Raw genomic sequence first — 24,875 nt, forward strand, 5'->3', positions numbered from 1 at the left:
CATGCCTAGTTATACCTATAACTGCAGATCACATCAACCTTGATGGTATATTGTTTTCTGACCCTTTAAAATGTTACTGGGATATTGGAACAGGCGACTCCGACTGATGGAACCGAAAATGGGGTCATGTCATTTCATATGAAATATACCTACACAAAGTGTACACGCATACACACTATTGGGGATATAATTATTTGATGACTTAAGTTACACTACATCAGTTAGAAACATTTAAAACGTACTTCTATCTGAAGCTTGACAGGATTTTGAAGGTTTGCCTTTCTTTCAGTTGTCCTAAACTAAATCGAAAATTGCAATCTCAATTAATATACTGTATCAAAATAGTATTTCCAGAAAACAGGATATTCTTGTTCTCTAGGTGGTTTTACCATCAGACAGATGACTGAATCATGAGCAGTGACTCTGTGACTCATTCGAATACCAGGATGACTTTTGTTGTGATGATACATTAATAAAACTATGGTCAGCAATTTACCACTCCGCACTGTGGCTAATGTATGCACTTAATCAATATTTGGATATTAGCCAGATCCTCCTAATGTCATTTAATATTGTAGCTGTATTTGAAATCTTTACCTCTATCCTGTTTATCTTGTAATAAGATATGTGGCTGTGTACCGATTGTTTTAAAGGAAGGAAAGCAGATTTTGTCTACATACATAACCATTGTTGTCTCTATAAAAGGAACCAAAACTCATTGCCATTGATTAGCTTTTGCCATGTATAAGACTCTCTTGTCTGGCTGGTTATTAATCTAATCTTAGTGATATGTGTATCTTTTGTGCCAGCTGTACCTTTGGAACTGGAGTCTGTAGTTTTGCCATTTAAACAGCAATAATGTTTTAATATCTTTGTGATTGAAGGAGTTCACATGCTAGTTTGCTTATCAGATTAGTGATCTAAATAGTGCATAATTTAACATATTTCATATTAATTTTACCTCACAGTATGTAAAACTTATGGACCCCAACTGTATGTGTGGAAAAAAACAACTGTCTTAAAATAAAAAGAATTTGACAAAGTGCTTTAGAAAGCTGTAATAGTTCAGTGGTGTGGTTTTATTATTATTATAGTAGTAGTATTTAGATGTAGATCTAATGTCAGATTAGTTTAATCAAAATGTATGATGTTCTCCATTAATATTATAGTGCAACTCACTCTCTGCCCACGAGTAGGCGCTAATGTGCACCGCAACATTTCACTGCCCCCCCCAAATAAATGAATCCAATGATCTATTATGATGTACAGGAAGATGTACATTTTAATGTTAATTTCAGTTTTGCTTGTAATGTGATGATTTCAAAGGCAAGGTCAGTAAGCGGATATGGAAATAAATAGGTAAAAAATGGACAGCAAGGTTGGGTTGGTCTTCAGTGATGTTTGCATGACGGATGTGTCAATTTGCAAAGCAAACTAACTCAATGTACCATGTGCTTATCTTTACTCCTTATAAGCCATAGTGATTTACTCTGTATAACATGCACAGGTATTTGCTGTCAAAACAAATTTTTTTTTTTCCATTGACCATTTCTTAATTTTTTTGTTACTTTACATCAGGCATTCTTCTCTCAGCAAAATGAGCTGCTGACATTATTGCATAACCAATGCACCTTTCTCCAGCTGTCTCTCTCTCTTTCTCTCGTTCTCTCTCTAAGCTGGGACAGGAGCAGGGAATACTGCAGTGCATATATCTTCCTTCCTCCTCTCTCTCTCTCTCTCTCTCTCTCTCTCTCTCTCTCTCTCTCTCTCTCTCTCTCTCTCTCTCTCTCATATGCTCATATTGCTGGCTTCCCTTACCCCTCCCTCTCTGTCTCTGCTCTCGTTTTCCTCCTCCCTCTGTTTTCTCCTTGAGCACAAGTCCTGTAACACAGGGGGACAGAGGCAGGAAAGCTGACGCATTTCTGTTCTACCTGCCAGTACCTGCAGGGACACATTTAAGGACGCCAAAGGAAGAGACCACCTCGAAACAGTATATGTATTTTCCTGTCAACACCGGTGAAACCACCTGGATACTTCTGGCTTGTAACTTCCATGTTTTATGGACAGACTTTCATCTTGGACCTTTTTTGTGTACTGAGCTTTCTAGCAACAAAGAAACAAGGAAACACTCATCTTGGTCTCCAGCTTTCCGTTTGACCATACATTGAGAGTTGTGGACGTTCTCTGAATGGACAGGTGGACAGTTTTGATGCCTTTTAGGAGAAGAAGTTGTGATGAAGCAGCGCACACTGCCTGATAGGTTTGAGACTTGACTGGGAAAGTGTATGTGTGTGTGTTTGACAGCTCTGATTCATGAGTTCACTTGCATTTGTTTGAGTATGTGACTCTGCTGACAGATTTACTCAAAAGACTTTCAAACATTCATGTAGGAGTGATGCACTGCTCATTTCAGACGTTCTCTTGTGACGCAGCTCAAAGCAACATGACATTTTTCTATGAAATTTGAATGTCATTGTTGTTCATTCATTGATGCATTGATTGATTGAAATGTAACTAGGCCTATTTAAGAAGTGTCATTCATGTCAGTAGGTAAGAATGGCGTGTTGAATCAGCTTCCATTACATCACTTTAACCTATTCTATGTTTATGAACGTAATTGCAGGTGCCTTTGTGGTTACATAATAACTGTAACTTTGTTTTGTCGCTGAGCATGAGGCATTGCAGAACTGTTGTGATCTGGGACAATCCGGTGTACTGTATTCCAGCTCTTTCTATAATGTCTCAGGTCACAGAAAATTGCATTGTAGGACAAGGACTCGTATGAGCCTAATTGGTCCATCTAATTTGGAATAATATCATAGAACATCTTAATTTGGGAGTACCTGAGTGACTTAATGTTACTATATGTCTTTGTCTCGCTGTTGAAGACGTAGGCTACTGAAAATGGTCCGCAAACTTCGGTCAAGCATGGTGGGAAGTTAAGATCGCAGTCGACGGCCTAGTGGCAGTTTGCAGTTTGTTTCGTACTGCAGTGCAGAGTGGAGCATAATCTGTCCTGGCCTCGCTCTGGAGACACTGTGTACCAGAACAACGCTTGAGTTGATCAACTGGGCTAAAGAGAAAGGTCCTCTGTCAAAAAATGGTATCCACCATGGACTTTAAAAACAGATGCACTTTCAACTGAACCTGACTGAACTGGATTCCCATGTAAATTAAAGCTACTTACCTGAAGGTGAGATTGGACTGCCATCAACAGACCTTAGAACCTCACTGAAAAAGCTTATCTTGACATTTAGCTCCATAAGGGCACAAACCTCTTGGGACTCACTCTGAAACAGTGGATAGAGATGGAGTACCTGGGTGACAAGTTGTCAGTGGCCCATTCGCAAGTGTCGGGCTGGATGGGAAATGTACGCCGTTCCCTTCAAGGCGCTCTCAATTTGGTCTCCAGCAACATGGAGAGAAGATCTGGAGGAGGAGATGGAGAGGACGGAGGTGGCTTTAAGAGGGCCGCGTCTCTACGTAGCCTAGCCAGTCGCAGCCGTGATTCCTTCCGCAGATTCAGCCTGCGCAGCCAACATCGCTTGTCCCTGCGCAGACGAACCACCTCACTGGCTTCACCGAGCACTCACTCTTCTGTAAGAAAAACTATTTGCAATTTCTATCACTGCATTTCTCAACATCATTATCTCTCAAACCATCCATCACCCAGCACAAATATAGTGTAGTGAACATGCTGATTTCCCACTGGCACCATGTAACCCTCAATCTTTGTGTAGGTGGTCACTTTCCATTTAAAGAAAATTGGTTAATTGCTTTTGTCATTGTCTGAAACTGAACTTTTGTCTCAAGTTGTATGGCAGAGACGGGCAACTCCAGTCCTGAAGGGCCACTGTCCTACAGATTTTAGCTACATTCCTAATCAAACACACCTGAAAAATCTAACTTAAGTCTTCAGGATTGCTTTAAAATGGCTGGCAAGTGATAGATTAGGGATGGAACTCAACTTTGCAGGACAGTGGCCCTCTAGAACCGAAGTTCCCCATCCCTGCTGCACAAAGCTCCCAAAGCAGGGTTGCTCAATCCTGTTCCTGGATATCTACCTTCATGCAAAGTTTTGTTGTCATTGTCATGTGACTTAGCCGTCAGTTGTGTCACTTCCCCTCCTTTAACAAATCATTATCCGTGTCTTCATAGGATAATAAAGTGGACGTTGAATGTACAAATTAGATTTTTGGCAGAAATATCAGATCATCTGGGGACTTTTTGCCAGTCATATGAGTACTATGAATTCAGGCATACTTCTCTTTTCACATACTATTTAATAGGGAAGTAGGCATATTTGGACGCAGGGTAAAACCTGAAATGGATGGGTCAAATAAGGGAGACATCCAAAATATGTATTGTTGATGTGCATACTGGAACAGGGTTGGGGAACATTGGGCTATAGCAATGGAGTTTTATTGGAGATGAATTTAGAGACCTCCTGTATGTCATTCTGTCTGGATAACCTTTAGAGCTCCAACAACTGCTGATTTTTATATGATCCGTTTCTATATGTTGTATACATTTTTCTTTCTTTTGTGCTTGGAACCTCTCCATCTCCCAATGTCTATTTGTTTACATGTGTTGGTGGATTGACCTTTGCAGTGGTATGAGAGAAGCTTTGAAGGGCATTCTGGGGATGTTAGGTCACCTTGATAGACACAAAATGTAAGCAACGCCTGCATAGATACGGTTTCATGCATACCGAAGCCTTGTACATAAGAGATAAACTCGCAGTACACTGCAATGGCAGTTTGCATATACACTTCCTGGATGTTTACATGCATGTTCTGAGCAGATATTTTCTTTTAACAAAAGATCACATACATTTTTTAAGTATTTGTGCTGTTTGAGTTGTGCCTCATAATCAATGGCTGTTGATGTTTAGGTATGTATAAGTTGGGTTCAAGGGTTGTTGCCCATGCGTGCCAAACAAAACAGTGAGTGATCTCAAAAGCAATAAACTGCTGTTTGTCTTAGACAGTGAGGTGAAGTGAATTAGGCAATGCTGGTGGTCAGGTTTTCAACTAGATTATAATACCCCCCGATAGCTGTGTTTCAGTCATGTCACATCTCATAATGCTCATTCATTCTACTCTGTCAGTCAAGGGCTTTTCCTCCATCACTCTGAAAGAGTGAACAAAAGGAAGAACTGCACCGTACATTGATCTTTGCATTCAGTGTCACAGGAAACAGGCAAAACAGGTACATAATCATTGTAACAAAATTAACTAACCATAATGAGGTGTTTCCTGTGTCCTTCAGTCATCAGCACTCTCTCTGTGACACACAGGCAGAGTGCTCCATTTCCACTTCAGGCTTACTATATATTATCACACATGAACAAGCTGAGATATGAACACTTTGCCTGAAATAGTTTGAACTTCATAACAATGGCTCAGGGTTACAGGCTCAGAATTATTATTATCTCTGTGAGAGATATAAATACAACCATTCATGATGTGCATTTTTAATGGACTAATAAATTAACTTTATTTTTAAAAACCAAAAAATTGGTAGAAAGATGTGTTTTGAACGTTTCATCTGCTGAGTGATTGGTCTCTGGGTGCATAACAGTGCATATTCCACAGTACTATATGAGCATATTGACTGATCTTGTAAATTAAAAATGGTTTTTATTTTGACTTAGGTCCATTCTGGAAGGGGATTCAGAGTGATACATGTTTTTAGGCTACATATTCCAGAGTAAGACCTGGTCTTGCTGGGTTGACACATTTTAAATTCAGTCCAGTCTTAAAATCATCTTACACTGCTCCTTCATAACATAAGAAACTCAGCTGTTAATGTTTGATGTTCCCTGAGGTAAATGTCGCCACACCTTTGGTGGGAATGTTTTGTGAGAATGCCAGGAGATGAAAATGAGAGGCTGTTAGCAAATACACACACCTATAAACGCGTCCATGCACTACTAGAAATGAAGAGAGGTTTAAAAATTGCTTGCCTTGAGTATGAAAAGACTTCAGGAGATTCAGATTTGGAGATGAAACTCCAGTGTAAATAGAAACACAAACCGAACGCATCTTTTTTTTACTCCCTATAACAGGCCAAACATCAGCGTGTTGGATGGTAAAGTGACGACTACCCTTTCTCTCATCTTTTCTTTCCATCCGTTCATTGTTTCTTTGCTTCCCCTGACTCACACTTCCTGTTCATGTATGAGATGGTGAGAGGTTTTCGAGTTCTCTCTCCCTTTCTGCTGTGTATTTATTTTCACACTGAAAGGTTCAGATAAGAGTGTTCTTATCCAGGGCTTTGCCCTTTAAAATAAGATATTGTTCTATCTAGAGCCTACACCCTTGTATTGTCAATGTGGTCCTTTAGGCCGTTACAACTAATGTTAGTCCTAAGTACCACTCCCTCTCAGCGTGTGTGTGTGTGTGTGTGTGTGTGTGTGTGTTTATTCATGAGTGATCGGCTGGCACAGAATATCAGTTTCCAAGGTGATCAAGCAGTTCATAGGCGTGTCATCATTAGAAGTGCATAGCTGTTATTAGCGAGCTTTGTTTATGAGACTTGGAAGATCTACATGACGTGAATAAACTCAAATTGTTTGGATAGCCAAAAATTAAAGCATTTATAACAGAACACACCCATTCCATAGTTTTTGAGGGTTGATTTATGCAAAGATGTGCAAAAGTTCACACAGACATTTTGCTGATACATTGTTTTCATAGCTGATGCTAAGGAATTAGCGATGCAGTGCATGCTAAAAGCTTTAGGTTAATCAACCACCAGCTGTTTAAGACATTCCTCTTGGCTTTTCTGGTCAAGTGGTTAGCATAAAAAGTGTAATTCCAGCCTGTATTTTGGATTTGGATTAGTTTTTCAGGAAATATTTTTTTGTTTTTACTTAACACAAAGATTAAGAGAAGCTTTGTAAAAATATACTCTGTTTCTAGTATTTTCTTCAGTAGAAGCGTCCATTGTATTACCTTAGTATGGTACTCTTTCAAAAATATACCATAGTTCAAGTTTAAGCAACTATGGTTACCCTGGCTTGACTTGAGGTTCATATTTTAGTGACTCTAAAATATGTTTACTATCACAGAGCTGTCTGAATCATTGTTCTCTTGTTTTTGAGCGGATTGTACAGTCATTTGTTTCTTTGTTTGCTCCAGCATGTGTTTATGACTAGTGGTCAAACGAAATGGATTTTTCAGTAGCCAGTGCTGGTACTGACATCTATAGACCAGAGCGGTCCATTGCCAATTTTCCAAATGAGATGTACACAAAATTCCTAAAATAGAGTGAACATTCATATAGGGTTTGATGGTTCTCGGTAAAAAATCGAACCGTACCATTCTTCACCACGCACTTGCACTGCGGTTCATCTCAAATCTGACAACGCATATGCATCTAAAATATGGTTTGTTGAAAATAAGCAAGACATATATAGTTAGGCTAATGTATATTTCTCGATGGATACGCCTTTTTGGCTTCCCCTAAACTTTGTTCAATGCAAGTACCGCCGAATACTCAAATTTAAACATTTGAGTGCAAGACGTGAAAGAGAACTCGCGCGGGCTGTGAGAAGCTTTCTATATGTTGAGTTCTCTTTCTAGTCTAGAACGGACAAATTCACACAAATTGTCAACATACCCCTCTTGGTGAGTATCCTGGCAAACATTGTAGGCTATGTCTTAAGTGAACGTAAACAGCCGATAAAGAACACATGTGTACAGTATCAGTGTACTGGATCCATTTATTATATCTTAAAGGAACAGCATCCTAAATATTCCTGCTGTCTGTATGTGCTTTTAATGTTAATCAAACAACAAAAGACATGTAAATCACTCACTGCTCTTGAGCTTTAGCTTTTGTAACTTTAATAATGATTTATGTAAGGAATAATTGACGACAGGCCGTTGAATTATTAGAAAAATTAGAGTGGGCGTTCACCTCGGGTGTGCATTATTTTTCTAATAATTCAACGGCCTGAAGTCAATTATTCCGCTTATACTACAGTTACCACACCTCGAAACATTGTTCAGATTATGTATTTCAAGACGTTTGTAAAGTTTTTGTCATTAAAACGCTCTTGTATGTAGGACTAATTTCTTACGCATCTAATCCAATGCCTCCGTTGCTAATTCCAAAACGTCATTTTAGAGTTAGTAACGGAGGTTTGAGCCACTGATAGCAGACTAATGCTGGGGACACACGACTAGCTGACACATTCTCTGGCTGTTTTCATCGCAGCATATTTTAAACACCGACTTTGATCACAGACTGAACGCGCTGAACACGCGTTTGGGCATGATCAGTCATCAAATTACATTCATAACCGGCTTTAAAGTGTGTCCTCGGCTCGGCTTTATGCAGTTATTAGAGAGAGAGAAAAGCATGTGCGTCAATATTATTATTTATTTATTAATTCAATTCGTTTTAATTAATTCGTTCATTCTTTTTTTTTTCTATTATTGACAGATGACAGTAGACTAGCCAAATAAATGGGAAAAAAAAGCCTTTTAACAAGTAAGGCCTATCAATAATTATTTATTTGTTATATTATCTGCAATAAAAATCCGTGCTGCAGGACTAGGAATAGGAATATACTTTATTTATTAAAATTAAACTGCATGTTTCCATTGATTGTGAAGCTAGACATTGAAAATTGCAGATCAAGCGCGTGGGGTTAAATGTTTTTTCTTGTTATGAATTGTATCCTATTTTCCATTATTACCGTTAACTACGCGAAGTGATATGGAACTGTAATGCGGTCAAGACCTGCCTGGAACTACTTTAGCTGTGCGTTTCCCTGAAAATAATGCACACCTTAGAACGTTCGTCAACCAATCAGATTCAAGCATTCAACGGCCCTGTAGTATAACTTTATTTAATTTATACAGTGAATATTATATGCAATGTTGTTTTACTTTATTAAATTACTGTACCTGAAAACTACTGTTAGATACCCAAATAATCTGAGAAGAATAGTTTTTTGCTCCATTTTTATTTTTTTGTTCTGTTGCTTGTATTTTATTTTATTTTTATTTATTTTTTACTGTAGACCTTTTTTGTCTGAACATAGCACATACCAAACCGAAACTGTGACCCTACAACCGTGATAAAAACTGAACCGTGAGTAATTGAGAGAGAGAGAGAGAGAGAGAGAGAGAGAGAAAGATAGATGCTGTCTGATTCTCACTGCTCTGTTGCCTGTTACTCTTCCTGACAGGAAAGGCAAAACTGATAAATGACATCCTGTGCTGTGTTCTCTAATGCAAACAGCCTCAACACACACTCTCCCTCTCATTCAGACACTTACACATATACTCTCTCTTTCAGTATTACTAATGACTTGATGCTCAGGTCGATACCTGTTGTCTTAATTTCTGAATTTTGCTCTGGTGAATGTGTGTCAGTTAGTTCCATTTTTATTTTAATTTTTATGTGAATTTGAAGTGATTTGCTCATGCCCCACAAAATGTTGAATTCAAATTTATTGAATGGACCCTTTGCAATTTGGTTTTCAGGTGACACTGCGCTTGTGGGTTTAATTAATCAAAATAATGATTTGGCCAATAGAAAATAGGTTGAATTATTTGTAAAATGTTGTTGTTGTTAGGCCTTAGTTTAATTAGAACATCTAAGTAGCTTTTATAAATGTGCCTTAGAAAAAAAGAAAAAAGACTGATGTGCATCTTGAGACAGTTGTTTGTAGTTAGAACATCTTAAACATGCATTTATTCTGGGACTATCTTAAGCCTTGTCTTTGAAACCCGGGGATAAAGTTATAAATGTGTATTACATTTTAAACAAAATTAAATATGAAAATATTACTAGATTTGCAATGTTGATAACTCTGGAAACACGTCATCACAGTCTGTGACAAAGGTCCATTGTAATTCAAAGAAATACACGCATCAGAGAAACTTTATTATTTTAACCACAACAACAAATTGACAGGTCACTGGTCCTGTTAAAGGTGTCTGTCATGTAACCCTGCTTCATGGTGTTTGGCTACATTTTGAAGAGGAATTATAGCATTATGAGAAATTCTGTTCTTTCACCATGGTTGATATGCATATATATATGAAATATATCTATACGCAAATAGGCAATGCAAATTTTATAGATAGCATTTCAAAAATTAATTATTAATATCATCTATTAAGTAACATTACATACTGCAGTTTCGTTATTGTTAATGAAAACTATTAAAAATTGTTTTTGTTCATTGAAATAAAGCTGAAATAAAATATAAATATTAGGTTAAAAAAAACGTGTTTTATATCAGTTAACATTTCTTATTTTCATTCATTTTTTACTAAAATGACTAAAATGACTAAAACTAATACAAATACAGTAAAACAGAAATATAAAAAAATGGCAAAAGCACATCAAATTAATGAAACTTAAGCTAAATTAAAATGAAAATTCTCCAGGCATTTTCAATTCAATTCTGATTGGCACAAACCCCTTACTGTCACATACACAGTGATCACACTCAGTTCTGCTTGTGATCAAGGAGCTGATGACTGTTTGTGTGTGTGTTAGATACACTGTACCCTCTGTAGTCTCCTCATTAAAAGAGGCACGGTTGAATAGACACACTCACCAGTTCAACCAGTATATTTCTATGAGGTCATTGAACTACTTTCATGGGAGTCTCACCAGTGTCTTCATGTACTGTTTTTCCTTGTCATTCACTTTCACTAAGTGTTTGTGACTCTGCTTCAGGTTAATTTCCTGGTATCACATTACTGCCCTTAAAATATCAGCAGCTGCCCAGCTATGACACTATGGTGGTTCTGAATACTTTGTTACAGGATGGCGAACTGGTGATGGTTGGGTTTATAGTTGAAATGTGGTTGGGGTTAATAGTCCTGCTGCTCTGTTCTGTGATATGTACAAGATGGTTTTATGCCCTGCTGGACCGATTTCATCTCTTCACTCAGTAATTGGCTAATGTCCAGCTCTTGTGCTGTGATGTCACACCCAAAGGGAGTGGCTGCTTTTTTATGACTGGGTTGTGTTGAGCATGAGATTTAGCTTCACCTTGCGGTTGTTTGCAATGCTGCAGCAGGATTGAATTCCCTCTCCATCTTCATTCATGCTTTTCCACTATCAGAAGCATCATGCCTATTAATAAAACAACAACAACAAAAAAACATGGTGCTTTCAAGTTCAATTGCAGTACTTTTGTCTTAATAAAGAAAATGACAATATTAAAGGTAATTATATACACTGACTTTTGGGTGAGTAAGATTTTTTTTTTTTTTTGAAAGAAATTAATACTTTAATTTAAAAGTTGACCGTAAAGAATCACCTAATAAAAATTGCATGTATACATAATCAAAGAATTTAGAAAAAGAATCCGGTTTCCACAAGAATGTTTAGTTGTACAATCATTTTCAATATTGGTAAAAATGCTAAATGTTTCCTGAGCAGCAAATCAGCATATTAGAATGATTTCTGAAGGACCATGTTAGAGCCCTGAACGGGACTGTTTTCTCCTGTTCCCGCACCCGCAACGTGTGTGTTCCAGTCCCGCCCGCATCTGCAATTCTGTTACAGCTTGTAGAAATTGTGTGAAAAATGTCACACACATTAGGGCTATGCTAAACGTTCAGAATAGCAGACATAAAACTTTGCGTTTAACTAAACTGACCGTATAAAGTACTGCAAGCACCAAACATGACAAGTTTTTTTTTTATTAGACCTATAAAAATATATTAACTTTTAAAACAAAACATCACAACTAGTGGAGCCTATTTAAAATATATTTTAAAATATGAGTAACAACACAAACCCATTAAACAATAGTTAATGGGATAGTTCACCCTGAAATGAAAATTAACTCATAATTTACTCACCCTGGTGTTGTTCTAATGCTGTATGCCCTTTTTTGTTTTATGACCACAAAAGCAGAATTTTAAAAAATGTCCTGTTCGCACTTGTCCATATAATGGCAGTGAATAGCGGCAGTATCAAGCTTTTTCAAAAAGATGCAAAAAAAGGATCACAGAATTATCCCATGTGATGCGTGTAATATATTGTGTTCTGGGCGTATACAATATGAAATTTAATGGGTTTGTTTTTATGAAAATCCTGACCTTGGCCGATGGTCTGTGCCAACCCGATCTCACTGCAATTCGTACGTATTTTACGAGGTGGCTAATTCGTACAAATTCATATGACCTCACTCGTACGTTTTTTGTTAAATCGTACATAATTTACGAGTTGCCCAATTCGTACGAATGACATAGCCCTGACCGGGTTTAGACAAATTGTACAAATTCGTACGAGTGAGGTCATACGAATTGGTCGTGAGATAGCGTTGTCTGTGCACGACTGTACGGTCATGATACAGTTCATAACGACTCGCCCAGAAAAACACACAATTGGCGAGAAATCCAGATGTACAAAAACGCAACACAAAATACAATACATGTATATATCTGTTGTGTTTTTCGTAACAAGAAGTTGCGCTCACATCCATCAACTGTCATTCTGACTGTCATCTGACAAAGGGAGTTAAGGTCTGGAGATAATTAACTCACTTAAACTTTTTTGCACTTTTTTGGGGGGATTTCGAGACGTTGTATTTCATGTTGCGTATTTACTTAATGAATTAATAAAATAATAAATCACTTGGCCTAGCCTACTACAGATTGCTATGGAGGAAGAGAATGTTTCTGATTGACTGCTTGAACTTCATTTGTTGACTCATCAGAAACCATACATTTTTATTTATTTTTTACTTTTTAACTATTAAAAACCCATTTTAACAAATTAGTGGTAATTAAAGGGGGGGTGAAATGCTCATTTTCACTCAATCTCCTGTTAATCTTAAGTACCTATAGAGTAATATTGCATCCTTCATATCTCCAAAAAGTCTTTTGTTTTATTATATTAATCAAAGAAAGATAGGGTGTACCGAGTCTTTCCGGAAAAAACCGAGCGGCTGGGGGCGGGCCGTGTGGGCGAAGCTTAGCTGTGCTAACGCGCCGAGCTAGTGACAACACACAGAGACAATATTTGTTCAACAGTTACTCACCGCCCGGTTCCAACGCACGACCGCGAAACTTTATCATTGCGACTGCTCGATCCTTAAGCATTAGACGATCTGGGCTTTGTTTATAAAACAATCATCGTCGAAATGCAGGGAACAAACAGCTACACAACGTTTATGCTCAGGAAAACAAACTCCATCCACGGGTTCCTTAACGCTGGGTTCTTTGGGAATCTGTGCAGGGTTGTCTAGCCCTGGCAACCAAAAACACACTTCTTTGGTGACATTGACTTCCCAAAAGCCGGGCAGGGCGCTTTGATGGCGAACTGCTTTCACTCTCTTGCTCTAGTCTATGAGTGCGCGCGCGGCCGCGATCTTACCGGAGAAGTCCCCTTAGGACCCATATAAGGAAATTCCGCCCTATCTTACGTAAGACAGAGCCATACTCGAAAAAAACTTTCCGAAACTTGTGACAAACCGGAAGGAGTATTTTTGGAACAAAAATACTCCTTCAAACGTACAACTTAGTTTTTGAAACTTTGTCCATGTTTAGCATGGGAATCCAACTCTTTACCAGTGTAAAAAACTCAGTATGCATGAAATAGCATTTCACCCCCCCTTTAACTGCTTTTGTCTCGTCCAGACAGCCACAGGTCTGGGAAAAAAGAAAAAACAGGTTCATGACTTCCCTGGGTAGAATTTAGATTTGAATTTTGTATCTTTTAAGTTAAAAACATCCTCTTTTCTTCCTTCTCTTTACAGGAGCTGTTAAAGCAGAGTGCTAGTGGACAGGAGGACATTAAAGATAATCTGGTGCAGGAGACCGACAGTCAGTACGGCACATGGGAGACAGGACTTCGCACAGATGACAGGTGAACACACACACGCCTCGCCAAAACCAAATTAATTCCTAAAAGAGCCATTTTCCCCCCAACTTCCCAACATAGACACTGTACCCGAATGACCCCAAAAACTGACCTAAGCCACTGTTTGTAACTCAACACCAGGATCAATTGCATCTATTGAGTGGGTCATCTGTAACAGAGCTATAATGCTTTAATGATCTCATGGACAGACACACAGGCAGATACATCTTCATTACAGAGCAGACTGGGTTTGTCAGAGAGGCTTGGATACAGTAGTGACTAATGCAAGAGGGATTCAGATGAAATGAGAGCTGATGAATGTCGATCATTGGGTTGGATCTGTGTTTTGAAATGGTCTTTGGATGGGTGGACATTGTATTGGTCTATTGACAGGGATGTCGCAAAGGCAATGTATCCACATTTAACTTAAGTGAGTTACTCATCATAGTTTCCTGGTAACTTTATTAGGAACTGCTAAATTAAATCAAATTGTACGAACGGGAGTCTGATCATCATTCAGGCTTAAGTGATGTGTGCAAATCAAGTTAAATACATGGGCTACAAACCATCTGTTACTAAAACTGTGATGTAACGGAAGTAGCAATCTTTGAAGAAGTCTTCCATGTTGTGGTACACATCCATATGTAAAAAAAAAAAAGAGTTGGAACTTGATACTGTCCATCGGTTGTTGATTGGATAGAGGCAGATTTGAAGGAAATTAAATCTTGCAGTCGATTGTAAGAAAGGGGCAGGATTTAATCAGTCAAAATGATTGGAAAAGTCCATCAAGAAGCATGTCTTTCCGGAAAATTTAGTTAGGACATTGTGATTAAAAATTTAATGAATTGCTCAGAATATGATCAATAAGATGCATTTATAAAATAGAGCGTGAAATTTCATTTCAAGCCGACTTTAAATATGCTACCACTGTTGCTACAAACTACTTTTACTTTGGAGACATTTGCCATAGGGTGTTTTATGATTTTTTCGCCCAGCTATATTTGGTCAAATGTGACATATTCTTTATATTATTCCAACAAAAACAGAATATGACAAATTAAAATAGGATGTCTACAAATATGCAAAGTAATCATGATCAGTAAAAATGGTTGGTTAAATAATTACACTGTAGTTGTACATGCGATTTATTTATAAATTATACTCCCATCGGCTGGTGTGGAAAAAAAACCTCCTAGCAACCCCCTGGCAACCACTATAACAGACTGGCAGAATATTAACTAGTCATGTTTTTTGCTTTCTCTATGCATTTTCTGCACAAATTAAACATGACAACATGTAATTGTGATCAAATATCCCTTTTCTCCTCCTCAGCCTCACTCCAGCTACACCTTCATCTGAAGGAAACCTCACCCTGTCTCCACGGAAGTCAACCCCACCTCACACGGCCGAACAATCCCTTCTCTTCGACATACCCGATGGCTTGACCACATCTCCTCACAAGCAGACAGAGCTCCCGTTCCCAGAGGTCAGTCTTCATCCTTAGACCATAAAGGGATAGTTTATCCAAAAATGATGAACTCACCCTTGCGTTGTTCCAAAACCATCTGAAATACAAATGAAGATATGTTTAATGAAATATAAGAGATTTCTGTCAATCCAATAAAACTCCAAGCAATGAAAGCTTCAAAAAGTCATTGTATAAGTAATGCATGTCAATAGAGCTGTTTAATCCAAGTTTTCTGAAGAGACACAATCACTTTATGTAATGAACAGATTTAATTTAGGTGTTCATTGAGGTGGAACAAACATAGGTGGTAAACAAAGCTAAAACATGCTTGCTTGATTCTCTTCAGAAGACTTATCAAAAAGCTCAAATTATAAGGATTTCTATTACGATGCCTTTATGAACTTTTTGAAGTCTCAACGTTTTGGTAGAATGGACTTCTGATTGACAGAAATCTCTCAGGTCTCATTAAAAATATTGTCATTTGTGTTACAAAGATTAACCGAAATCGCATATGTCTGGAATGACATGAAGGTGAATAAATGAAAATGTTTTTATTTTTGGGGGGTAGTATTTTTTTACTATCCCTAGAAAACACTTATAGACCTTAATTTGAAGGCAAACACACAAAACTATCCATGGCATTTGTTTTTCTGTAGGCACCCACGACACTGTTAGACTCAAGTGTGCTACGGGCCAGGGTCCACTTAAACAAGAAGAGCACTCGCAGAGCCCCTCCCTCACGAGCCGCCCGACACAGCGCCCTCTTATCACAAGTACCCGAGGGAACCGAAGCAGGAGATGATGAATGGCGCTACAAGGACTCAACAGGTACTTACACACATCTTAGCAGCTGGACACGTGCGTACCTGTACATCTCATCCCATGGGTTTGGATTTTAAGTAGGTTGCGGGTCCTCTTTGGGTCATAATTGTCTCTGTAGTGTAGCGGAGCCTATAAAAGCTTATAGTCCTCGACACTCACTTCAATCTTTCTCTCTGTCTGTAGAGGAGAAGAGTGACTCTCCTAACCAGGGGGAGGAGTCCGACTCTGAGGAGCAGGCCAAGGGAACCGACTCCCGCACTTCCTCCGTGTCTCAGCCTCAGAGAGTGGCTCTTTTCCCTGGCATGGATCCATCTGCTTTGATGGTAAGACTTTTGGGATCTGCAGACTTTTTAGTTCTGCGATTCTTCCTATTGAAGTGTTTAGTGTGACCCGTCGCCAATCCGCTTGCAGCTTGTGACTTGAGGTTCATTTGTTCATTTCAGGCTCAGCTAAAGAAGAGAGGAGAGTCAGACAATCAGACAGACGGCCCCTCGCCCTCTCAGCTCTCACGCTCACCGAAATCTCCATTCTTGCCTCGAGCTTCCCGTATGCTGCCTCCTGCTGGCGGTAAAGAGAACGGGTAAGTGCTTTGTTAGGTTCATGGGCATCAGAAAGTTTCAGAATCATCTCTTGTCTGGCAGTCTTGACCAGTTTTTCTGTCTCTGTCCCCTCTCAGAGAAGAGTCCTCACCTCAGTGGCTGAAAGAACTAAAGACTAAAAAACGTTTGAGTCAGTATGAAGGTGACGGTACAGCCTGAACAAGCAGGTAAACGGTCTTATGTGTCTGTATGAGTAATTGCATTATAATTAGACTTATACTAAATCACAATACTAAAACTTCTGTTACAAATGGCAATAGCAATGGTAGTTTTTTTGTTTTGTTTGATACCACAGGAAAAAAAAAACAATTATAAAAATTTTGAAATTTTATAAAAATTCTAATCATAGAAACTATTTGTACAATTTATTTAAAATGTTAAATATTAGTATAAATATTAACAATTTAATTAAAAACAATGCCATGGTGCCTTAAAGTATTTCTCAGTTATGAAAAACTTGCTTAGTTTTTTTAATTCAAGCAATAGATCAAATAAAGACAGCAGAACAATGATTGCTTTAAGTGCTTTAGGTTTTTGACAGCAACTTTGAGTGTTCAAGTAGAAAAATAAAAAATCGAAATAATTTACATTAGTGGCATGATAGTTTTCACTGCATACATTCATACTGATTCAGTTCTGTCTTTTTTGTTTTTATATTTATTAATTTCTTTCTTTCAATCATTTATTACATTCACTTAAAGGGATCGTTCAGCCAAAAATGAAAATTCTGTCATCACTCACCCTAATGTATGACCTTTTTCTTCTGTGGATCAAAAAAAGAAGATATTTTAATCAAATGTCTGTTTGTTTGTCTTTTTGTGTGCGTGTGCACATGCTTTGTTTTTGTGTCCAAACAATGGAAGTCAGTAATCACTTTTTGGTCACCAACATTTTTTCAAAATATGTTCATAATTAATTTGAGTGTACTGTCTCTTTAAGAACTCAAGGTCCAGAACTTTATTGATAACTATAAAAAAAAATTAATCACATTAAATAAACCACCAGAACACAGGCAAACACATCAAGGTAATGAGCAAAAATCCGTGTAAGATGATCAAGTTTTGCTTAAACAGTTTATGACCTTTGACCCCATAAAAGTACATAGTATAAGGTATTTACATGACACATTGGTGAGTTAATAAGCATTATTGATGTGTTTCTATCAAAAAGCAGTCAGACCATAATAAAGTGGTGGAACTACTTACACTGGAGGAAAAGTGATCCTTTTTTTTAAATACATTTTGATTTGCACTTTTGACATCCCTCATTAAATGCATTTTACTTATATATGTATTATGTGTTTTTTTCCCCCCACCATCTCAGGATGCCTTATAACTGCAGTATCTGTAGCTGTAAACTCGTGACTGAAGCCTTAACCTTTGACCTGGACTTGACGGGAATTCTGCTGCTGCCGCTGACTACGACATCATTCAGTTTTGTTGTTTTTTCTGGCCTTCCTCTCCAGCCTGAGTCGTGTTCATGTGCATGGTGCCTTTCTAAAAGATTTCTGGCTGACATAAAGGACGAAGCAGAGATCTGTGTTTGAAGCGTGTGTCCATGTATGTGTTGTCGAGTTTCTCTGCAGTTCTTCGTCACATGAGAGAGAATTATTTTTGCATAGAGCCACTTTAACCTCTAGTGAGCGAGCGATCACCGTTTATAGTGGAACTGTGGGACCACACACACCTACAAGTAACCTGAAGTGCTTCATATAACTGGAGTATGATGCTGGTTTATTTTTACCCTTTATGTTCATATTAGCACAGTTCTCATGCTTTTTTTCATTCACTTGATGATTATAGGCATCAGTTGCACATGCATTTCCATAGACGTCATGATTTTATTTCTAAACTTTATTAGTCAACAAATCATTAATGAGCTGTATAGAAAGTGTATTTAGTTATGACACATTCATGTAATCACAGAAAGTTATATTTTGTATTAATGTCGGTTTGAAAGAGGTAAAGGATCAAAAAAGGAGTCGAAATTCTTCATTTAAGAAGAACTGCGGCCCTCTGACCTGTATGTGTGTTGATGTGCGTGTGTGAACCTGATTGGATGGGCCACCAAATGAAATTAGTTCATCATTTGTTTGCACACGTTTTCACTCCCAATATCCCATATTTTGCGTTCAGATTTGGGGCGTTTTCACATGCAACGGTCTGTGTGTTGCCGTATAATGGATCATTTGTTTAGTTTCACCATTCCATCATCTTTTCAGTTGAATCCATAATATCATGATTGGAAAAAAAAATTGCGCATGTACAATCAGTCATTCCCTTTCTTTCACTTTATTTTTGGTATTTGTATCCCAATACTTCACTTGCTTTAATGATGGGCCAAAAATGATGGTAGGAAATTGCACAATCAGCATATAAATCTCTTTTTCTTCCCTTACAATGTAATAATGAATGAATACAAAGGGAAAATGTTTTATTTGTGTCCCTCACTCACATCTTAAGTTTTTCTGTTTTGTTTACTAGTTCGCTTAAGGGAAGTTTGAAATGTCAAAGTACTGTAAACATTGTTCACATTACATTGCACACTAGTTGTTACCGTATTTTTAAAAGAAAAAAAAAATGCTGGGTCATTTTGCCACTTAACAAGCACTTTCCACCTGTTAATGAACAGCGTTTCTGACCAATAGTCACTTTTGTAACGCATGAATCTTCGTTGATGTCTATGTTGTGATGTTGGTATGCCGACGGTATGTGAGTAATGTGTCCTACGGTTCTTTTTTTTAAATATTATCAGCTTCTTTTATTTGTCTGCCTACAGTTGTTATAGTCTGTTTAAGGGTAATTTGTCCTTTTTATTTTAAATTTGACTGTAAAGATGTTCATTACACTGTTGTAATGCCAGTGTCCAATACTGTAAATTCGTAATAAAATTTACTATAAATTGATTTATCCCCCCTTCTTTTTCTTAAAATTGTTCTTTTCAGAACTTGGGAAGAGCTCATCTATTAACACCATTTTTGGCAGACAACTTTAATCACAAAAGTTCATGTGATTTTAAAGTTCAATTTCCATGCACTTAATTTTCAGTCACACTTTAGATTAGGGTCTAATTCTAACTATTAACTACGACTTTTGCCTCAATACATTTCTACACTGTAAAAAATTATTTCCATGATTTATCACAACATTTTTTTTCTTTTGTCAAATAAACTTAATTTGGTTCAGATTATTATTTTTTTTAGTTTCTGTTGATTAAATCTCCTTCATTGTAACCCAACTTTTTAATTTTAATGAACAAGGCAAAGCAACCAGGTAACTTACTTTTTTCCGTTAAACCAACAATGTAATTTTACAATGTAAAAATACTTATTAATAGTTAGTAAGGTAGTTGTCAAGTTTAAGTATTAGGATTAAGGAATAGAATATGGTCATGCAGAATAAGACATTAATATTTGTTGTATAAGTTAAACAGCCAATATCCTAGTAATATGCCTGCTGAGTGATAAGCAACTTGTTAATAGTGAGAATTGGACTCGAAACTAAAGTGTTACCTAATTTTCTGATTAAAGCTTATTCTGAAAAGACATTGACATGCTTTACAGTTATTGAAATATTACTGTAATCATATAATCAGAATATTCCAAATAAACTAAGACAGATACACAATATTATTTTTCTAATTTAATATTAAAGGAGAACTCCGGTCAATTTTAACATTGAGCTCATTTTTTTGTAAATTTGGAGTGCTGTCAGTACAGAGAACATCGACAAAAATCGGTGGTGCCTACACCGAGTTATTCTATTTTTAAAATTTGCACCCTGTTGACTTCAATGGGGCAAGTGCTAAACCTGCTTTTAGCCTCTTAACATCCTTGATGTGTCATTACAAGTGCCCAGCCAATGTGAGTGATTCCTTCAGAGTGAACACGGGTGAATCTGACTGCAGTAGATGTGAAAGATATTAATAAAAGTGATGTTAATTCAGCCAGCGCACATACCTGTATTTACATCCTGTTTTCGGTCGAAGTCCACAGTAGTCGATTGTCGAGTTCACGCGCGTGATCATAGGTACTAAACCTATGCGCGTGAACTCAACAATCGACTACTGTGGACTTCGACCGAAAACAGGATGTAAATACAGGTATGTGCGCTGGTGGTCACAAGAAACTGAAGGCGTGCAATATGACTGCTGTGTATGACGTTAAAAAAAAAAATGTCTACAATTTTCTCATAATGTGATATTCCATTTAAACATTTTCTCTGAGGCAGAAGCTAAAGTGTTTTCAAGATGCTCGTTTTTGTTGCTGTTGTGACAATGAGGCCAGGTACGTATTTGTGTAGTGATGCCAAAACGAGTCCCCTTTTGACAATATTTAGTGTTTTGTATATAGATAAAGAAATAAATATGAATTAGTATGTTTTGAAAGAGACTGAATTTAATAAATAAATTATAAATCCAATCAATCAAAAAGTCCAATCCACTTACAAAACAGTATACGAATGCTCAAATAAAAGCTCAGAAACATTCATAACGCAAAATCACTTATTTATTTCTCAGCAGTAGCAAATGGAATCACTGACACAATTGAAAAGGTCAAAGATAAGCATTCAGAAGTGAAGAGTGGGGACAGGAGGGGGTGTTTCAGAAGCTTGGGGGGGGTTAAGGGGATTGCTGGGAACTTAGTTAGAGGGTTGAAATGCCCCTCTTGGGTGATATTGCATGTCACGGATGCGCCTCACAGACTGGATCTGAGGAAGCAGGGCCCCAAACTCAGAGCACTCCTTAAACTCTCCTTTCTCAAACAAATACTGGTAGCCTCTGTATCCTGGGTACTGATAGCCCACCCAGCTGTAATGGAGGTTAAAACAAGAAGTGAAGAAAAACTGTTATTATACAGGAGGACATGTAAAGTATAAGAAACTGTCCTTGATGTGAGATCATGTCAGCGATATTTTTAGGTTTTACTCACGTGCCACTCTGCACACGAACTGAAGAGACTTTCTCATGGTATCCATGAGCGTGGAAGCTGGGGACATCATCATCTACGATCTCAATCTTCTTCCCAGCAAAGTTTGGGTTCTCGTAGAGTACGATCTTGTGTTCCTGGCTGTCCTGAGGGGACATAAGAAGTGCAGAAAAGTATATTGAAAGAACCCCTTTGGGACAAATCAATATACACATTTGGACATGCTTGACTGAAATGATGAAACTGTGATCATAACAATCGTTTGATCTAAAGATGAATGCATAAACACTTTGAAATTAGTCTTGTAAATTCTTTCCAAAACTATTTTAAAAAATAAATAAAAATAAATAATATATATATATATATATATATATATATATATATATATATATATATATATATATATATAGATAGATAGATAGATAGATAGATATAGATATGTATAGATACAGTATATATATATATATATATATATATATATATATATATATATATATATATATATAGGTTTATATATAGGCAGCAACTCTTAGGATGTACCTCAAGGACATGTAGAACCTAAAATTTTACTTCGCTTTGACTTGTTTAAAATGTTTAGTCACATAATTTATCAACAATTTGTATTTTATAGGTTTTACAATGACCTTATTGTTATTCTAAAATGTGTAATATATATCTTATAATGAAGAATAAGTGCGCGATAACTAATTTTTAGTTACCACTTTAATGGGGCGGAAGGCGACGATGCAGTCACTGCGTCTGCTGTTGGTCCAGGCGTCCCAGCGAGGATACTCACCCTTCTCAAACACATACTGTTCCCCCTTACAGCCGGGCTGCTCATATCCCACCCACCTAGAACAAAAAGTGAACAACTTTGTCATGATTTCTTGCTCAGTCATTTTAAAATTGTACCCTTTGTATCACTCCGCTTGTCTGTGTTTGTAGCGTTTCAGAAAAGACTCGATAATGAGCGATAATGAGTTGTTTCGTGATGTCTTGGACAGGGTTGCCAGATATGTGTAACAAAACCAGCTCATTGGCCAATCAAAATGGTTCCAATGACAGTTTAAACTAATCCAAATACCACATCTCAAAATATTCCACTCTTATACCTAAACTATATATTTTACAGTCAAAATTACTATAAAATCTATGTATAGTAGTAATCATAATCAATCTGTTTTCATAAATAAATTGTCTTACCTTAAAGGTAGGGTCGGTCAGAATTGTCTAAAAAAACTTTTATTCAAATTTGTTTAAACTGTCTTTATATACCAATACATAATTAAAATGCAAGTACTCTGAAATAGAGAGTATAAAAAATTGAGTGACTCTAGTGTATTTAATCTTCAATAAACACAGCTCATTAATTCCATTCACTCCCACCTAAAAACGGGTGCGCGACTGCGCGCACGTGGGCAGAGCCAGTAATAGCGGCGGTAGTCATGGCGACGGAGAGTGACAGTCGCGCAAGCCAATCACTTGTTTCGTCCCGGTAGGAATTAATGAGCTGTGTTTTTTGAAGATTAAATACACTATAGTCACTCAATTTTTATACTCTCTTTTTCAAAGTACTTACATTTTAATTATGTATTGGTATATAAAGACAGTTTAAGCCAATTTGAAAAAAAGTTTTTTAGACAATTCTTACCTACCCAACCTTTAAGACTGACATTCTTTGGTGGGGTTGGTAATCCTTTATTTTTTTACTTTTTCGAAAATAAACTATTTACAGTAATGTAAACTAAACATTTCAAGATATTGAAAATTCTTCCATAAACGACATAATAGTTTTGTTTTTTGTTTTTGTTTACTAGCAACAATCCAGATTTGCCAATCTGTTACCAGTGCTACTCCCTCACAAAACCCACCTGGCATATCATCTAAAGAATTTTATCATTGTTAGAATATAAGTTGTTTTCAATACAAGCATTTCTGTCAAATATAGTGTATGTAATATGTCAAGTCCAATTTCGCGGTAAAACGGCAATGTTTTCTCTTAACTCCAGAACCACTTAGTGCCAGGACCAGGACTGTTGCATGGTACCAAGTGAAGCTTGAAGCTGTTGCTTAGTTTGAATTAATTTCCCTTGGTAGCGGAACAAAATAACCATTCAAACTGAATTTTTATGTTTCTGTGTTTAAAACGTCAGTTACTCAATATTAACTTCTTGTTAATTGAAATTAATGCAATATTGCATTTGCATTCAGCTGTTTTTCTTCTCACACACAAACTTACGGTCCACACAGCACCAGTATTGAGCCCACTTTCTCCACATCCGCCTCCTGGAGGTTGTTACAGGGCCCAGTCAGCTCATGACAGCGTCCTTGAAAGTTTTCCTGTTCGTAGATCACCAACTTTGAAGGAAGAGAGAGTATAAAGGAAGATAAGTAGGAATAACGGATAAGTAACAGTAACGGATAAGTCTGACGACTTGTTTGTACCTTGAAGGCACTGGCAACTGGTTGTTTTTGCTTGGTTGCAGGATTCAGGTGATCAGTTGCCATAGTGAACCAGGATGGGTGTGATGAGCTTTGTTCAGAAATCAAATTAGGAATAGAGTAGGAAGCAAGCAATAATTATTAGTGTCGAGAGTGTAGATGACTGAATATTGCAAAAGCATTACAGTCTGCATGAATGACATGGCTGAGTTATATTCCATACTTAAGTAGATAAAACGTTGGAGATGAAAATAACACAATTACAATAATAAAGCAAGCAATAATGTGTATGTCTTACCAGCTCCGGGGTGTGTCAGTCGCTGTGTGGTGGCATCAGCGGCTCAATATATATCGGAAGCTCAGGGGCGGAAACACTGCCAAACATATCTCTCTCCAGAACACGCTCATAGTCTGGTCCTAATAGGCTGACCGGCTGGCACTGGGAGGGCTGAAGAAGTGCCAGCCAAACATCCTAACCCTCGCCATACTACCCTCCCTTTTCTTTTGATACCCCACAAAGTTATTTCATTAGTTGTCAGTTTTCGCCCAGCCACGCTTTGTTCCATATCCCATGATTCAGCACAACCTGTGCCAAGAGTCGAGGACCTACAACCAAGAGTGACAGACTCTGGATGTGGAACTGAAAGAGAGGCAGATAGATCTTTGCTATTTAGAATTACTGTGAAATTTCTGTGAAAACATCTTAGTTTGTCACTAAATGTGTTTCAGGTAATATTATACATATATATTTTTATCTATGGTGTAT

The 24,875-nt window shown here is 37.4% G+C and overlaps 2 protein-coding genes across 5 annotated transcripts in view; one reads left to right on the top strand and one right to left on the bottom strand.

Moving 5' to 3' along the window:
* The window catches only part of LOC307173529 (uncharacterized protein), a 42,901-nt gene extending 24,607 nt beyond the window's left edge, over positions 1-18,294 (top strand). For all 3 annotated transcript variants that reach the window (XM_079896705.1, XM_079896707.1, XM_079896706.1), the window contains exons 7-13: positions 13,748-13,857; positions 15,184-15,337; positions 15,976-16,147; positions 16,325-16,464; positions 16,585-16,721; positions 16,818-16,907; positions 18,064-18,294. In XM_079896705.1, coding sequence (XP_079752831.1) covers positions 13,748-13,857; positions 15,184-15,337; positions 15,976-16,147; positions 16,325-16,464; positions 16,585-16,721; positions 16,818-16,899 — 795 coding nt within the window. In that variant the 3' untranslated portion in view covers positions 16,900-16,907; positions 18,064-18,294. The remainder of the gene's footprint in view (positions 1-13,747; positions 13,858-15,183; positions 15,338-15,975; positions 16,148-16,324; positions 16,465-16,584; positions 16,722-16,817; positions 16,908-18,063) is intronic.
* Positions 18,295-21,328: 3,034 nt separating this feature from the next.
* Positions 21,329-24,655, bottom strand: crybb2 (crystallin, beta B2). Of its 2 annotated transcripts, XM_079897727.1 has the most exons (6): positions 24,408-24,655; positions 24,113-24,200; positions 23,907-24,025; positions 22,387-22,519; positions 21,671-21,813; positions 21,329-21,549 (listed from the first exon to the last, which is right to left on the bottom strand). In XM_079897727.1, the coding sequence occupies exons 2-6, from the start codon at positions 24,173-24,175 to the stop codon at positions 21,381-21,383; spliced, it is 627 nt and encodes a 208-aa protein (XP_079753853.1). In that variant the 5' UTR covers positions 24,176-24,200; positions 24,408-24,655; the 3' UTR covers positions 21,329-21,380. The 2 variants fall into 2 exon arrangements, with proteins under 2 accessions (XP_079753853.1, XP_079753852.1); XM_079897726.1 differs by having other exon boundaries at positions 23,907-24,200.
* Between the last annotated feature and the right edge of the window lie 220 nt (positions 24,656-24,875).

The sequence above is a fragment of the Squalius cephalus genome (genome assembly GCF_949319135.1).
Source record: "Squalius cephalus genome assembly, chromosome: 16".
Taxonomy (NCBI): Eukaryota; Metazoa; Chordata; class Actinopteri; order Cypriniformes; family Leuciscidae; genus Squalius; species Squalius cephalus.